The following is a 19,036-nucleotide window of genomic DNA, read 5'->3' as shown; positions in this document are numbered from 1 at the left end:
GCATACTATGTGCAGGGGACTTGTCTTCTTAGCTTTTTCAGTCTGCAACTTTCACTTTTTCTAGAAGTAAAAATTTTTTGTTTAAACTACATTGTGCCTCCTCATTCCTTTAAGACTGGTCAAAGAAATACAAGGTTAATAGCAGTCATTAGTAAAGGGCATGAAGTACAGTGATAGGACTAAAAGTATGAATGCTTCAAAGTAAAAGAGAGTAGATTTAGATTAGACATTAGGAAGAAATTCTTTACAAGAGTTGTGAAGCACTAAATCTGGTTGACCAGAGAAGCTGTGACTACGCCATTCCTGCAGGTGTTCAAGGCCAAGCTGGACGGAGCAATCTGGTCCAAAGGAGGGAGGGTCCCTGCCTTTGGCAGTGATATTTTAAGCCCATTCCAACCCAAATCATTCTGTGATTCTATGATGTGCTGTTATTTCCTTAAAGTCACAGCATCTCATGTCCATATGGAGGTGCCAATGGATCCTGGAGAGCCACAGATGTGTAACTACACTACTGTATTGAATATGCAATGTGAGAGACAGTAAGGCGGAAGCATGAAAATAAGTTTCAGCCTAGGCTGACATAAGTAGTTAATTATAAAAAGCAAATAAAAGAAGATAGCATAAATTAATGGAAAAGTTCTTTCTTAGAGGAGGAGATATTCAGTAGAAGAGTAGCAACTAAGAGGAAACCGAGCTCTACCCAGAATTATGAAATGCAATCAAATATATTTACTTCTTAAAGCCAAACATTCTTAATGCAGCAGCACATACTTTCAAGTACACGGTATACTAATGGTATGAATTCTCTATTATTGATCTAGTTGGCCTTGAACGTGTATTCTGACAAAAGTGTTACTATGGATTTTAATGTATATTTCATCATACTGTAAATTAGTGGGTTTTTTTTTAGAATATTTTTAAAAATCCATGGTTGGATTATTGCATTATAAAGAAAAACATGCTTCTGCACCAAGTATCTGCATTATATAACATTTGTATCTACTGTCTTTTAGGTTACAAGAGAAAAAAGGCTGGCGTTTCATAACACTATACAGAACATACACCTACTTTCTGATTCAGAAACCCTTAAGTTATATTTAAGGCACTTCAAATGATCAGTTCCTCAACAAATCTGAATTTTATATCACTTCCTTCTAAGTAAGTATTTCTGTTGAAAATCCTCAAGTTTAAAAAACAAAGCCAACAAAAAACACCCAAAAAATTTATCTTAAGTTTCAAAAGCTTCCATTTCAGTTTCAGAAGAAACCATACATTACTACAGCATCACTAGAGAGATGCTAGCAGTAATGACAGAAAGAAAAAAACCTTGGTGACTGCTTAAAAATGGGTGCTCACTAGGAACAGCGTCTGCTCGCTAAGCTCTGCTTTTGGCATTACAGTGGTATTTTGCATAAGCAATGGGGGAAGGAGAGATTAGTTCTCAGCTAGAGGCTCAGCTCTAGACAAGTAATTTTTCATACAACAATAGATAGAAAATATTTATTTACTACACATTCACACAGAGTACAACAGACTGCAGTTAAACACATGGATTTCAACTGTTTAACAGTGAGAGTTGGGGCTACTCACAATTGGTAGAAGCACAAGTGATACTTCACCCCTTACGAAAAATCACTTCTGATAAATGCATTATTTAACTGGAAGATATTGTATAAGATACTTAATATTTGTATCACCTTTTTAATGTTTAACATCTTCATGTTTGATCATAAAATGCATGTTTAGAAAAATATTTTAAATTTGAGTGAACTGTAAGAATAAGGCTCTTAAATTTTACCCCAGATTGCATTAGTGATTCTTAGTTTAGATTTAGATTTAGTTTTAGATTCTTAGTGATTCTATGATTCTATGTAGGAGCTATTGGGAATAGGTGAACGGTTGGACTGGGTGATCTTTTAGGTCTTTTCCAACCTTAGTGATTCTATGATTCTATGATTCATTAGAGATGGGTGTTTCATGGCTTCAAACATTTTAAAGGTGCTCCACCTAGTACTCTGTTAAAGTTAGATGATTCCACGTTCTTCTGTATTCACCAGCTTTTAGAGTTGCGTCGCATATCAAAAGACTACACACAAAGTTGGTCACTGGAATGCTCTTCTTCTGGAGTCTTACCGCAATCTTTACAAAACTTCTAAGTTGCCATATAACAGATAAAGCCCTTAAAAGTGAGAAGCCCCTTTTGCTAAGCCTCTGCTCATGGCAATGCTCAAGTACATCAACCAAACCAATCTCTCTCAAATCTCCTAGCACTAAGACAGGGATGTTATGTTGCCAATAGTTAATCAGTGGCTATAATCATAGCTAAAACAACCCAGCTGCTGTGGTTCTTAAGCCCATGTGTGCTATCATATATACTGCTATAATACCTTAGCATCAATAAGTCAGGAGAAGTAGGTTATACTTTTTTGTGGCCCATGTAAAATCAGACATTATATTAATGGATTTAGAGTTTGCCATATCAAAAATAAAGTCCTTATGTATTTTCTTACAGAGCTCAATGTTATTTTCAGCATATGAATACTAAGAGTTACCAAGCGTCTTGAACTGAGCTTTTTCTGCTATCATGTTTGACAACATCTGTATTACAAAATAGCCATCAGTAACAATTCATTACCAAAATACTGACAAAACAAATCAAAATCCTTAAGCTAGGTAACATGGAAATTTGTTTATGTCACACTGGGGTGATTCATTTAAAGTTTTTAAGATATATTGCTTACTTTCTGTTGTTCATGTTGTTATAATTATTTGACAGAGATGGAGAGATCTTTGGTAAAGTTGAAAAATTGGATGCACCTGGGGACCTTTAAAAATATGAAAATGGTAAATTAGATAAAAATTCTGAGATATTAAAAACCTTGAAAGCAAGCTAACAAAAGAACAATGCATATAAACAAGCATGGAAAATAAATACTTTATAAAAAAGGGCAAAGTACGAAAAACACCCAAGACATGCAAGCTCTCAGAATGCTTCACAATAGTTTCATATCATGTTGAAGGAATACTGAGTGCAATTAAAAGAAGCAGGCAAACAAAACAAAGAACCAAAACAGACCACTGTTCTAAAAAAGCTGCTTTCAGTTTGTAGTAAGACAACAGGTATTGCAACCTTCTATAACCTAGAATGCAAATCTAATATGAAAATTGTACATTTTCTTCAGCTAACCATAAATGGATGTTGAGACGTGATATAAAAATGATTAAGACATGTATCCCAATATTAGTTTAATAGCAGCAGGAAGCCATTTCAATATGGCTGTCTTATTAAAATCATTAAAAGAATTTCAGGATATCATGCAGAATAGTAAGCAAATTTTAAAACCTTTAGCCAGAAGTAATAGCATTATCATTCATCCCCATTGCTTAAGCCTATTCCTAAACATAAGGATAACGAATATGTCACCCATAAAGATCCCCTTAATGCAATATATACAATATACGGAAATCTTGCTGTGCTTTTTTCTTTTCCTTTCTCTTCTTTTCTAGACCTTACAGAAAATCATGTGAAAGGCTATGAATACTTGTAAAACCTTTCGTGTTTTTCTGTGGGCTCTATGCAATCCAGCTGGGTTAGAAAAAGCTCCAGCTGTCCTAGTGAAGCTTTGAAATATGTCTCATGATATTAAGACAAGAAAGTTTGTATGCTCATAATATTTTAAGCACATAACAAGCACCAAACTGCAAAGAGATAGACATTTTTACTCTGGGAATCTTTCCTACTGTATTTTGACATTAATTTAAAACTTTTGATCAATAAATCTTTTCCAAAAGAAAAGATGCTTCGCCACGTTAAGAAAAATTTTACTGAACAGCTTTTCTGTAGATTTCCTTTATCAATCTAAATCTTCTTTGATCGTTATCTTCAAAGTAATATATACAGACATGTCCACAAGAAAGATACAGAACTCAAGTTATTAGTTCAAGTTAACTTGAATTCAACACACGAATTATGCACATTCACTGTTTTTAAAGAAGGTATTTCTATTGAATCATTTTGAATGGAAATCTGAATTTCCGAAACAAATCTGAAGCTTTTATATAAGACAAATTCAACTGCAATGTTGTTTTAAAATTCAAAATGGGATTTATAATAATTGCTGTCTCACAATTCAAAGAAACCAAAAAAAAGCTAAAAAAAAAAAAAAAAGATCTGGTTTTCAGCAAAAGTTATCTTGTTCCTCAGAGAACAGAACGATCTGCAGTTTTACTCCTTGCTCCGATGCGCTGCTGCCTGTATGATAAAATAACTGCTTAAAACTAAGCGTTTGCTATCAAATAGCAAGCAATAATGATATGTAAAACAGTAAGAGCTTGATAAAACTCTGACATGTGCAGCTATCTGCTTACAGTACCAAATCCTGCGTGCAAAGATTAACATCATTCATTCACAACTCCTTCAGAGCTTCAAGCACATTTCAATACTCGTGGGAAAGCTTTGGTAACCACACGGGCAGAAATTCTCCCATTATTAAAATGGAAATGAAAAAAAGGATAACAGAAGACTTTGAATGGACAGTAAGTGCTACTACTGAAAGTATTGCTCTACCTTCAGCTCTTTAACATTGTACAAAAACAACCACCAAAAGTATCTTGCAATAAAACAACTGCAACATATTGGTGGTTTTGTTTTTTGTTTTTTAAACTTAGCATCACCTTGTTGCAAAAGAAAAGCAGCATTTTTTCAGCATTTCATCTCATTAACTAGAAAAATAAATGACAAGTATGAGTAATGTTCAACACCTCTACCTCAAAACTTTGTTGACATCTATTTAATAGTGATACAGCTGACCACTGAACACAGAATTGTACAAGAATGTTCTTTTATCCATACTGAAGGACAACTGAATACAGACTACATTCTTTCCCATGGACAAGCTACCAGAAATATTCTGAGTACTAAAAACAAAGAGCAATTTTGCTCTGGATTTTTGTCAATATGCATAGAAGACAAAACAAAAAATTCTGGTCAAAACTGTGCAGTATTTTGGTCTTAATGGCAGAGCAAGGTTTATGTTCAAATCCCAGTGTATTTGCTTATTGCTTCTGTCAGTGAAACGAAGCAAGTTCCCTTGCCAAAACCAAAGACTTTTTTTTTGCCAGTGCCTGCTTATCAGCTACAAAGCCATCTTAAGTCCCATTGTCAATATGAACCATGACTTTAGTTCACTACACTTCTCCAAATATACTTTCAAGAAGCAAATGACTTATTCTGTTAATTTAAATTCATCAGCGTTTCTTTGCAGACATTCCATAGCTCCTTGAAAACCCATAAACAAGCAATAAAAGACTACTAAATGACAACAAAAAAGAGAAAATATTCTAGGAGCAGTGATCTCATTTACAAGTTATTCTGAGCTGACATAGTGAATAGAGAAACCAAAACACAGGACTAAAACTCAAGAACTGGAATTAGGATTGAATAAAGTACTCAACGATTCCTGTAGGTCCCTAGTAACTTCAGATATTCTATGACACAGAACAAATAGCTCCCTTATTTCTCCATTCTCGACACAGACTGAGCCCCAGGGTAATAAATTATAATGTAAAAAGATTCATAAATTATAAGCAATATAAAATATTATAGGCTAGAATGCAGATAATAACCATATCCTTGTCAGCAGGATGTACAAATGTAGCTACACACACTTGAACAAGAGACATGCAAATATCTATCTAACACCTACCTGGAATTAAATCTGGAAGTGATATGAAGGGCAACAAGAAAGATTCTAAAAGTATACAAACAGCAAAAGAAGACAAGAGAAAGCATGGGTCACTGCTAAATAAGGCAGAGACCCTAGTGACAAAGGGCATGGGAAATGCTAAGGTCCTTAAATGTCTTATTGTTTACCAACTCTTCAGAGTTGCAGGTCTCCAAGACCAAAATCTGGAGCAAGTAAGAATTACCCCACTGGAGGAAAATCAGGTTCAGGAACATCTAAACACACAGGAGATGCATAGGATGGAGCCTGACAAGATGCCTCAACTGCTGAAAGCACTGGCTGATAATACTGTAATGCTACTCAGTTATCTTTAAAGATTATAGCTACTGGTGGAGTCCTAAGGATTGGAAAATATGGCAATCATATCTTCAAGACAGCAAGCCAGAAAATATAGGAAAATACAGGCTGCTCAGGCTTATCTTACTATCTTAAAATATGATAAATATTCTAATAACTGATTCTGGAAACCACTCTCAGACATATGAAGGACAAGAAGGTGACTAGCAGAAATCAACATGAACTTATGAAATGGAAATGATAATTAAACCACCCTGATACCCCCCTACTACTGAGACGACTAGCTTGTTGATGGGAGCAGATACATCTGCTTCAGTAAGGCTTACAACACTTCTGACAGACCAGGTAGGCATAATGCTGTTCAGAAGGACCTCCACAGACTGGAGAAATAGGGAGATGAAAGACTCATTAAGTAGGTAAAAGAAAATGCACCAGTACGCACTTGATAAAAACACAGGCTGACAAAATAAGAAACAACTTGATAAAGATGGTCAACAGCCTCCAGGGCTGTATTCAGAAGAACAATGCCAGCATGCTGAAGGAGCTGAGCCCAGCCCTCTTTATCCTGATGAGGCACACCTAGAATACAGGGTTCAGTTTTGGGCTCTGTAGCATAGCAGGGACATGAAAATATTGGAGCAAGTTCTGTGAATGGCTACAGAGATGGTTAAGGAACTGGTGCATCTGACCTGCGAGGAACAGGGACTGTTCAGTCTAGAAAAGAGAACACTGCAGAGGGTCCATACCAAGAGGTATAAATGTACAACAGGAAGGGATGAAGAATACTGTGTAAACTAGTGGATTACACTGAAAGGACAAGAGGCAATGGGTACATTCTTATATGGAAATTCCCATATTTCAGACAATAACAAAAAGGGAAAAAAGGGATAAACAACTGATTTATTTTTATTTTTATTATTATTATAAATAGTGAGGGTAGTCAAACACTGGGATTGGCAGTCAGAGAAGCTATGGCTGAGTGAAGATTTTCCAATCACATAATATCCCAAGTTGGAAGGGACATACAAGGATCATCGAGTCTGAATTCAGGCTCCACAAAGGACCACCCAAAAATCAAATCAAACCATATTATAAGAATGTTGCCTGAACGCTTCTTGAAATTTGGCATACTTGGTGTCTTTATCACTTCCCTGGGAAGCCTGCTCCAGAACTCCAACCACTCTTCTCCATAAACAACCTATTCTGATCTCCAACCCAACCCTCCTCTGATGCAGCTCCATTCTGTTCCCTGGGGTCCTGTTATCACTGGTGCTCATGAGCAAAGCTCAGCGCTGCCCTTCCACCCACCTCATGAGGAGCTGCAGGCTGCCTCCCCTCAGCCTCCTCTGCTCTGGGCTGAACAAACCCAGGGATTTCAGTTACTTTTCATGTCTTGCCATCTAGACCCTTCACCATCTTTGTAGCCCTCCTTTGGGCACTAATAGCTTATCTCTGTCTCATACCGGCACCGTGGCACACAAAACTGCACGCAGTTGAAGAATTACAGATGTTTGCTTCCTAAAAACTTCGGATACACAAGCAATAAAATATTTTCAAAAAGGACAGCTACGTACTTTCTACTTCCTTTTGTAAAATATATACAGAGATATATATACAGAGATCCAGGTCAGAAACAAAAAAACAAGTTTTGAGAGATTCTTCAAGAAAGGCATGCAAATTGAAATTAGAAAAGATTTTTTTAAGAAAAAAACTTATTGTGTGACAAATGTTTTAAGAAAACATTTTTAATTATATTATATATTATATTAATTATTAATTAATTAATTATATTATATATTATAAGAAAAAATCATAAATGTGTCTAGTCTCAAAAAACAAAAATCAATGTACTCTTTCACATAAAATTGTTAAGGCTAAGAGCAGGCAATCTGTAAGTCACAGAAAGAAGCTGTTGCACATGAACAGGTAACAATTTCTAAACAGAGAACTAATAGAGAAAGCTTGTCCCCATTATTCATTTGGTACCTCATAGAACTTCATAACGTTAAGTTCCTTTCTTCTCCTTCTCTCAAGTTTTGGGATCATAGATTGTAAAAAGACTTTAATTGTTGCAGAGCATTTCCCAGAACGTGAATAATTTGTTGGGTTTTTTGTTTGTTTTTGTGAAGTTTGCTTCACTTATGTGAACTACAGCCTTAGATTTTTGTTTCCTATCTTAAAACATACTCTTCAAGACAGCAAACCATTCAAATAGTTTCTCCCACCCACACGTGTGGGATAATCTGAAGAATGATGTAGATTTGCAAAGTTAATATAACACAATTTTCTGTGGAGCTATCCATTAATGCTGAGTAACAGCTATTTTGGGAGCAGATGACAGTGAAGACATTTGAGGTGAAGCCACTCTCAGCTCCCCAGAAACGGTCTCACAGAAGCCAAGCTTCCTGTGCAACAAAAATCCCAGTAGTTGATATAAACAGTTGATATAAATAGAACTCTCAGAGGGCCAAAATCCAGCTATTCCCAAGACAGAAGTCTGACTCTCTACACCACATTCACATACTTCCAGGCATAAAAAAAAACACTGAAGTCTGTGTTAAAATGAGACAACAAAAGATATCAGTAGAATTTAGAGGATTTGCTTATTTAATTTACAGGAATTTAAATTACAGTTGCAATTACTTCCTAAATGAAGTAAATTCAGAAGTTAGAAGAACAATATACAACACAAATGTAAGCACTGACAGGTTTGAACATAGGGCTGAAATTCTTAACTGCACAATGGACCGAAAAAGCTGAATTTCCTCCAAGTTTCCTTAGAAGAGAAAACAATGGTTTTGGTATGCTTATAATAAACATTTTCATTTTTACCAATTAATTACAGTTATGAGCAAAACAGCATTATTTTCCAAGGCAATGTGCTCTATACTGAACTCATATAATAATTCTGCCACTTTCAAAGTAAATCTTGTTCTTCTCTTGCTGCAGAAAAGATGATCACACCTTTAACATATTTCTTATTAAAAAAAAAACAAACAACTCTGCCTTCATTCATCACCTGTAAGTTGTAAAAAATGATAACAAATGAAGCAATCAAATTAAAGATTGCTGTTATGTTTCTGCTACCAAGAAAGAGGCAGGGAAAATGTGCAAAACATCTAAGTATCTGGGCAGACAGGAACCTCATCAAGTTGATAAAGGAAATGCAAAGTCATTCATCTGGGCAGGAATAGCCCTAGAAACCAGTACACACTGGGATAAAAATGAAGGCTGACAGGCTGGAAAGCAGCTTGGCAAAGACAGTCAACAGGCTCCAGGGCTGCATTCTGAAGAACACCAGTACACTGAAGGAGGTGAGCCTTACCCCTTTACTTGGCACTTTATTCTGATGAGAAATACTTAGAGTGCAGGGTTTAGTTCTGCGCTACCCAATACAGGATGGCATGGAAATACTGGATCAAGTCCAGTGAAAGGTGACAAAGATGATTAAGGAACTGGAGCATCTGACCTGAGAAGACAGAGCAGGGACTGCTCAGGCTAGAGAGGCTTATGTAGATGGAACTGTTCCAGGGTGATCTTGGCAATGAGTATAAATCCCTAGTGGTATAGAAACATCAGCGGTGCCCATAGAAAAGATAAGGCAAAAACTGATGCACAGGCAATTCTGTATTTTATTTTAGTTTTTCATAGTGACAGTCTGTAAACAATGAAACAGGTTGGCCAAGAAGGCTGTGGAATGTGGCATTTCTCAAGTAGCTTACTTTGATCCGTATTTGAATAGGTAGTTTGGATTAGACAATCTTCAAACTTGCCTTCCAACCTCAACTATTATGTGATTCTGTGAAAAGCTTAGCTGATGTTCTGAAATAATCCTGGCCTTTTCAAGCATTAGAAATCTCTCGTACTTTCTAGTGATCTATATTTTGGTCTTTCAAAACATGGTATTTTATCCTGTAGCCTCAGAACATATTTACAGTTTTTACTCTTCTAAAAAAGGCACTGCAAACAGCTACTCTCAGCTGCCAGTGCAATGTGTGTAAACCATGACAGGACTGCAGGAAGGTGTATGGGGATACACTGGTAGCGATGACATACTAATACTCCTGGTATCTCACACAGGAGAATCAGAAGTAGCGTAATGTATTTTTTATTCCTCTTATGATTTATTAGATTTTTCACAAGGTTTTATATAGATGTAAAAATCTGGCCCCATTACTGCTTGCTTATAGCTTTTATGTGAACCTACTAAATTTTGCAAACCTTTTGAATTTGAATATGAAATTTCAATCAATGTTTCTGATAGCTGCCAAATGGCAAAACCATCACTTCATATTGAAACTATTTATTCTCATTTTCTGAATATCTTATAAACCTTCTCCGGCACCAGAACTTTCTATTTCATTTTACTTGTCCCCAGATCAAACATTTTTCAGATTATATACTTCAATTTATATGAAATTTCTCAGTGTTCTCCATAAGGTGGAGTAAAAACATGTAAGGAAAGTAGGGATGTCTTCCTACCAAAACTTTTTTTTTTTTTTTAAAGCCATGACAGTCAGTCAACTGAATGCTTTTGAAGCTCAGATATTACACTTCCATGTATTCGGCATACCATTCTTTCTGCTGCTCCACAATTTCAGTTCTCGTTTTGTCATAACATCCTGGTGAGTAAGATTAAACTGTTCAAATTAAGCTTAAATTGAACAGCTCAGACTTCATTAAGCAACTTAATATAACCTGTTGCTCCTAATAAAAACGTTTGAGATGAAACGTCAAAAAGATTAAAAGTCTGTATCTTTCAAATGATAAGCAACTATACTACAAATAAATCTTAAGCAACATTAAATCTCATTGCATTAATTCAAAATAACAAAAGAAATAAGAGGAACTTAGAACATTCAAATGAAAGATAAGCTCAAGAATCTACCACAGGGGAGAAAAAGCAGTTAACAAAATATGTACGGCCGGTATTAAGTTCACTAGTAGTTCCAATTGTTCCTCAAAACCCTTGTGTATGCTGGAGGATGCCATTTAGAATCTACAAATGCTGCTGAAAAATGTATTCAACTAAAAAAAACAAAACATCATGCTGAAGTCTTTTTTTTTATCCCTTTCCATTATATGTAGGTGCTGCTCATAATGGCAGCAGGAAGAACAGAAATATAACATCATACTCTGTAAACTGATGACAGCCCAACAAGAACAAAAGCGACATCCTGGCAACACAAGACAATTTAATAATGTTTATGGGTAAATATTACGTGCTCTGAAGATAAAAGGAAAAGCTGTTCACAAAAACATTCAAATATACTGATGAAATTCAAATATGCTTGAAACAGAAATCTAAAATAAGCCAAGTTTCACAGTTTCCTACTAAAGATTTCCTTCTATTTTTAAACAGGACAAAGTATATTACTGGCCAAAGCCACCAAAACTGTGCAATGAACATGCAGGAAATCACCTTTTTAATATTATGTTCTACATTGTGCAGCACTTAAAACAGACAAACTACTTTGCATTTATTGAGACAAAAAATAGAAAAGGCGATATGCAGAACAGAAAGAAAAAACAACTGCGTTTCAAAGGAAAATATTATGGGAAAATAGATAAGCTATGGTGAACAATATGAAAAACCTGTCACTTACTTAGGAGTTGAAGAACCTCTTGGCCATGTTCCATCCTCATTCTTCTGTTCTATTACCAGTACCTACCCACAAAAAAAAAAAAACACACAATAAGAATACCAAAATAAAACCAGTATTTTCCAGTGTTTTAAATCAATTTGCTTATGTGGGATGGAGACAGAACAGACTGATGTTTAAGTTACTATTCTCTGAGGTTAACTGATATCTTTTCAATTACAATGCACCCTTACTCACTCTCTGTTCATTTTTCTGGCCTCACCTTGATTTGTACAAGTTTGGGTTTCAACAACCTGTGGGTATAGTGACAAGATCTGACCTCTCAAAGAGATCAGATGATCACTTGCCTAAATAGAATCTATGAATCTATAGAGATCACATCTACACAACAGCGCAATTAGGAAATGGGCATTCCTGAACAAATGCTGCCCAACACACAATCCAAGTAGGCAGGAAATAAAAAAAAATAAAATTCCACCTTATATCCTTAAATCATACCTTCCTGTTTTGTCCTTTTTTTTTTTTTTTAAAGAAACAAAAATATTCTAGTCAATGTGCCTAATATTAATTTTCCAAATGGAGAGTAGACTAATGAAATACAATTAATTCAAGTTGTTCAAGTTGTTATTGCTACAAATGGGAGAACAGAACACTCAGTCCTAAACACAGGCAAGTGCCATTTGAGATGTCTTTGGGTATTTGAGATATCTGCCCTATGCTGGCAGATACGACACTGGACCCACAAAAAGCTCATGCCTTTCTGGACTGACAGCTGGGATAGCCCAGATCATCTGAAATGGCAACTAGATTCTAATATCTTAACTGAAGCTACTTTGTACTTTAAGTACAAATAATTTTATGTATTTGTTCACTAATATTCAGGATGCTAGCTATTTGCCATGCCATACTTTTGTGTGTCTGTGTCTACACAAACACATACTATAATATATTCATATATACATATATTCACGTATACACTTGTCCTCAGAATCTTACATAAATCATGCTGTCTCTTGAAGATGAAATCAAATTTTCAGCCTGCATACACTAAGGAAACCATTGAAAACCAGCTTTCCATTACAGTTTTCAGCCTGGAAAATAGTGGTTTACTATTTTGAATCTCGAATGCTGTAAAACGTTCTGCTCATTCTTCCTTTCATTGGTTTTCAGAGACTATTGAATGAAAGGAAGATGCAGATGTATCAGTTCAATGGAATCCTTAAAAGCTCACTTCAGAAATCAGCTGCTGAATTCAAAACATTCACCCACCAATCACGCACACAGCTTAGTTTTACATGGTAAAAATAACTATTAGATTAGACAGACTAATAGAATAACTACCACTAAATTAGGAGGCTTGATGAGAAAAACATCAGCCCTGTATGTCAGCAAGTACAACTGACCCAAACACACACCCTCTGCTTGGGACATTTAGCATTTTTCAGAAACCATGGTTCAATTGTTTTGAATAATATCTGTTTTCCTTTAAGTACAGATGTCACCAGCAGATCTTTTTATGGCTATATTAGACCATGCACAGTTCACAGTTAATGTTTCACTGGGATAGAGGCAATTTTCAAGACATATCTTTGACACAGGTTCTTACAGCAGGACCTGTGCATTGTGAAAATAAACTGTGAGGCTTTAACTGAAGTTAAAGAGCACAGCAGTCCAAGCTGTTATTTTGGTGCACTGTTTACTTACCTTCCATGCCATAAAAGAAAACAGAGGCACAAAATAAACACTGTTGTTAAGTAAGCTAAAGTCAAGTATTTTGAAGAAAAAGGAAATATTTTAATATAATCTTGCCTACAATTACTGCCATCAAATTTTATTCATTCTTGTTTGTAGTATAACAGTATGACCTACAGTTGTTGAAAAAAATTCAACTTGATTTGAAGAGTAATGAATCAATATAATTTGAAAAGTTATTCCAATAATGAAATTGCTCAATCAGTTAACATGTAAATTTGTATAGTTTATTCCCAATTGTAATGGTAAAAAAAGTTATCTAGAAAAAAAAAATCTTCCCACAACGGCATTTATAAGTAAGGATGTACTCTCATGCATATTTTTATTTTTTCTTTCTTTCTGAAAGCCAGACACTGCAATTTGAGTCTTTTATTTTCATAGTCTTTTAGACAAATTTTTATTTATTTATTTATTTTTAAATAAAGTTGGGTTTCATTATAGAAACATATCCCAACTTTAGAATATTGCTTATTTCAAGTTTTGCCAAATTGAAGTCAGCAATGTTACATTTATCTCTTTATAGTTCTCTAGTAAATTCATATTTAAAGATGAAAATACAATTACAAGTCACTTCTATTTTTGTTTGTTTAAAACAAGTACCCTGTCCCTAATACAATTTATTAGCACTTTTAAAAGTATGGAAAATACACTGGGTAGAGATACAGCTTCATGAGCAAAAAATAAACGTTAAAAAAACAACAAAATAAATGGTATGACACAGTACCTGTCCCTGATATAAACCAGCATCTTGTATGGTACTGTCTGGTTTATTCAAAGGTTCAAAAGTATTACTCATGTATTTGTTCCACAATCTGGTCTCTTTTTCACCTGGAATATTGAAGATTTTTCTTATCTCTTTTTCAATTGTATCTGTTTTGAAAAGGAGAAAACAGAATTTTAGCACTTATCTAGACAAACATTTCAAACTGAATAAAACATCAGAATCAGTAGCCCTTATATTCAAAATATGGATCAAACTCTAGAAATGATCATATAATTGTATCATGCTGTAGAAAAAACAGGAAGTTGCTAGCTGGCATGCCCTTAAGATGGAAATAGTCAGAGGAGTGTTTTATTTCCTCCTGAATCTCCTAGCAAAGTAGTCCAAATACATAACAGCATAGGAGATGACAGGAGCTACCCTAGGTACCTGTCTACTCATTTCCCAAAGTGTGGTTACACAGGAGCGTGGGTGGACAGAGAATGATTAGAAGTGAAACTGGCAATAAAACTAGGGGCAGGAAGGGCAATTCATTCTGTTCCTTTCTCAATTCCACTGTTTTTTAACCTTCTACTACCCATGTCTCAGTGCAATTAGCACTAAGTTCAACACATACACTCACAGAAATTAAACTCTACCCTGTGCTGAAACACTACAATTCTCCCTTGCCCTGTACTATAAGCAAAGCTTGAGTTGCTTTTTTTTTTTTTTTTTTTTGGATCTTTCTTTCCATCTGAATCAGTTCTCAACCAATGATTTCAAATAACTATATCTGAATATAAGCATGAATCTATTTGGCACAGTCTTAAAAAAAACCCAGATTTATCAACGGCTTCCACTAAAAAAAAGAATTTGTGGAAGATATTTGCTCATTAACTTATTAGTAGCCATGAAAATTAAATACTTGAGCATTTCAGCTTTTGTTCTTCGAAAGTAAAAAATTAATATCTCCTGTTGCAATTTCATTTACAGAACTACTATGTAACAGTAATCATCAATCCTATCAGATGACTATACAGTACATGATATAACCAAGACTCTGGGCAGACTACGTTCCACTTGGCTGTTGTGCCACTTTTAGACTGTGGAATTGAGGTTTTTTTTTATTAAATAATTTCTTAAGAGTTTAAACAATTCTGACTTTAAAATCCTAATCCCTGTGCCTTCGCCAACTATCACTGAATTACTGACTCATAACCTAATATCAATGTACCTGTTCAAGTATAAATATGAGCACAATATATTTAAACATGCACAGTCTGAGGCATATTGTGTATTCTGTCATTATCAGGTCTATCCTCTATAATTATTTCTTTTCTCTACCTCAAAATAACTTATCTTAGTTTCTACTTGTGCAGAAAAGCAAAGGAATTTCAGGAATAACACACATTTGAAGACTGGCTAGTGAATATTAGATTACGCTTATTTATTTTTCTCCAAAACCTCCTCTGTATATTTAAATTAAGGAAGGTCTGACCTGACCTCCTGAGGGTAACAAATACTGTAAGTAATGATAATGGGTAGATACATTAAAACTTCTTGAACGGATTTAAGTATGTTACGTCCATTCACCTCAGTGGAATTTACACTGACTAAAGGGACGGTAAGAGAAAAATTCCAGGAATCAATTATTCTTTCACTCAAAAAAGGTATCTACTTTTCCAGCTCTTTTTCTGACATGTAAACTCTTTTGGACGTCCTGGCTACGACGGCACAGTTTGCTGTTCTGCATAAGAAGATTTAGCTTCAGAAAGAACATATTTTCAAGGCTTCCAAGAGAATCTTGTCCACACCTCAGAAAAACAATTAAGGCCAGTGTCCAGAATGGGGTTGCCAGTGAGTCTGCTTCTTATTACCTTTCACGAGAACGTTCTCATAATTATCATTATTTCTATGCTAAGAATAAAAATGAATGTATATCCAAGTAACATTCATTCTGCATCTGATTAGAGAAAGAAAAAACAGAAATTTATATATAAACTATAATTCCAATGATACGGCTTAATGCAATATGGCTAAAAAGTAGCTTGAATTTGGTATATATAATTTTGAATAACATTAAATTGGTTTATCAAAGCTACTAGTTTTGCTTAGTGAGTAAAGAGGTACACCTTGCCAAGTTAGTACAGGTCCCAAGAAGGGCAATTAACACACAACATTGAAGGCTTGTTTCAAGGACATACTTCACAACTCCTAAGTTTTTATTCCATTACAGCAGCTGATTATCCATTTATCTTTAAGATTAAAATCTAACAAGGGAAAATTATTCTGTTTTTATGGTATGCATTCTGCAAAATACTAACTATAAGTCAGCGCAAGTAAAATCTGAAAAGACCAGCCCTGCTGTCAAGCAATGCAAGGTAATGGTTGGACTTGACTTTATGTCCTTTGTCTAAACCACAATACTAATTGCAGAAGTACAACTCGCTGTAAGAATCCTACCCCAGATACACATGTACAAATACACCAAAAACCTGGGATATGTGATCAATAATATCTTGTGCATGTTCTGTTACATTCAGGGACAAAAATGACATTATGTTTAAAGAACAGGCAAAATAACTATGAATAACTACAAGATCTGAATATAATAGAGGATTCAGTTACTTTAGAGAATGTGCCTGGCCTGCCAACTTACAGCCCAACGGTTACCTTTGTACATCAGCTTTAGGTATTAATTCATAAATCTAATTTATTCTTGTGCTGTGTAATATACCCTTTTATGTATTAACTTAAAATTGAATGAAAAAAAGACATCAATGGAAGGACATGAAAAAAATGGTATTTCTTACACAACAAAAGCCATGAAAAGCAGTATGGCATCTAATAAGGATACTAAAAAACACTGTCATGCTGTTCACATTCTGGAAAGTGCAGATCTATAGAAATAACAAAATAACCCAGATACTTAGATAATAAAATAAAAAGTTTCTTTTTTAATTTACTGATCACCCTAAATACTCTAAATTGCTCAATTTCTAATTTCAATTCAAGCAAGACTAGTCCCATCCTTTGTAAACATTATAATGCTCATTTATCATTTTACATAGATTTATTCAGAATTCACTACTAAATACAATTTAAACAAGTAACAATCACACACTGTTCAGAATGCTTCTACATACCTATTGTATCAGCTTTACTAAATCTTCGTGTGACAACATTGTTCATATTTCCATTTTCACAAAGCTTTAATTCTGTCAGATACACTTCTACTTTGCAGTGCTTTACAAACATACCCTGTTCAACAACCTGAAAAACAGATTGACATCAAGTATTAATCCAAGTACATTTACGCACACACAGTTCAGAAGTTTTGAGACTTTTTCAAGAAACCAAGGTTCAAAGAAAACAGGACATTTAATAAATGCCAAAAACTGAGACTAAAATTCTCCTGTAACTTTTTAGAAACCTACTTTTTAAAAAAGTAGAAATTTTCCTCACAAGATTATACCTTACTAATTAATACCATGACTTTCAAAGCTGTAAGTACAATGCAAATCACAAACGGGGATGCTTGATTCCAAGATAAGATGCTTAAACAGAAGGTTAAAAGCACCAAAAGTTATTAAAAAAAAAAAAAATAATCATCTCAGGACACATTCAATGTATGCTGTCTCTTCAAAACATGAAGGACTAGGTTTCACAGTTAAAAAATACTTACTAAAAACACAATACACACTACTAAATTCTAAATTTCACACGTGATTTTTAAACAGATCTTATATTTAAAGTAGACCCACAAATCTTCCAGCTATGCTCTGGTAATAAATACATTCATTTGAAATTCCAGCTAGTCATTACAGTTGTTTATTATAGGTTCACTTTTGTAACTCCTATCACAAATTAGTAAAATACAGGATTTTTTTTTTTTTTAAAGTAAAAATGTAAAAAAAAAATAATCAGGGTCACCTCTTAAATGTTTTTCCCTTTGATCTTCCAAAGTGTAACTGCAGTACTTAGTCATGTAGACTGTTCCCAAAATAACCATCACCCTGATATGTGATACATCTGACAAATATGGTTAAAAAAAAAAAAAAAGCCATCAGCTACTCGCTAGGAGAGATCTGCTATCTACTGTACAAATATAACTTGCATGCACGTGCCATAGGAACAAGAAATGACTTAAGAATTCCATTGTAGTGCAATGGTTTGCCAGAGTTATGACTTCCAGCCACGACATTTAAATAAAAATGTCTTTACTTCAGCAGCTTATTAGGATTTTCAGCTGCTAGAGTAACAACAAAATAGTTGTAGTAAACAGAACTGAGCAGTGTGGGTAAGACATTTCTGAGAAAAAAAAGAGAATGTAGTAGTTGTATTACTGTATGCTACAACAAATTCATAATGTTATTTGACTCAGAACAAGTACAACAGTAAATCAATTTAAATATATATTTATTATATAAACTTAGATTCACATCTGAAAAAACACCCTTCTTCGTCCTCCTCCCCACTCTCAAAAATCAAAGAAAAGCATCACACCACTAGTATGCAAAAACAAAAACAATTAACACATTAATATAGAGAGGAGAAAGACTCATGAACAAAATGGGAAAAGCAACACAATGAAAAACTCATTCACCTGAACTGGTATCTCAGATGACAATTACTGCTTATATTGGCAGAAGGTAATTAATCTATGCCAGTTTACCCGGCCACTCGTTACACTGCACTTATTTTTCCAGTCAGTCTCTTCCAAATACTAGGCAAGCTACTTTCATTACTTTCTCTCTCCTTCTATTTCCTTTTAAAGGCCAAAAAATTACAGAAGCTCTACCAGGATGATGGAAGAGTATTTATTTTACTGAAACCTATCCTCAGGAACAACAGTAACAAGTTGATAATATGTATCATTAAAGAAAAGACATTACAAAAGATTTCAGCTTTCACAGGACTAGATAAGCAAGACATACCAG

The 19,036-nt window shown here is 34.6% G+C and overlaps 1 protein-coding gene across 3 annotated transcripts in view; it reads right to left on the bottom strand.

Moving 5' to 3' along the window:
• The window catches only part of USP15 (ubiquitin specific peptidase 15), a 63,355-nt gene that overhangs the window by 23,657 nt on the left and 20,662 nt on the right, over positions 1-19,036 (bottom strand). Inside the window, exons 1-5 of one of the 3 annotated variants that reach the window (XM_048947718.1) lie at positions 18,030-18,137; positions 17,243-17,369; positions 14,121-14,266; positions 11,648-11,709; positions 2,742-2,825 (exon numbers count right to left, since the gene is read on the bottom strand). In XM_048947718.1, coding sequence (XP_048803675.1) covers positions 2,742-2,825; positions 11,648-11,709; positions 14,121-14,266; positions 17,243-17,354 — 404 coding nt within the window. In that variant the 5' untranslated portion in view covers positions 17,355-17,369; positions 18,030-18,137. Of the gene's footprint in view, positions 1-2,741; positions 2,826-11,647; positions 11,710-14,120; positions 14,267-17,242; positions 17,370-18,029; positions 18,138-19,036 lie in introns of those variants that run through there. The other 2 variants (XM_048947698.1, XM_048947709.1) reach the window with 2 other exon arrangements.

Source organism: Lagopus muta, chromosome 1 (genome assembly GCF_023343835.1).
Source record: "Lagopus muta isolate bLagMut1 chromosome 1, bLagMut1 primary, whole genome shotgun sequence".
Taxonomy (NCBI): Eukaryota; Metazoa; Chordata; class Aves; order Galliformes; family Phasianidae; genus Lagopus; species Lagopus muta.
The sequence above is the reverse complement of the archived record's forward strand: the minus strand, read 5'-3'. Positions and strand labels throughout refer to the sequence as shown.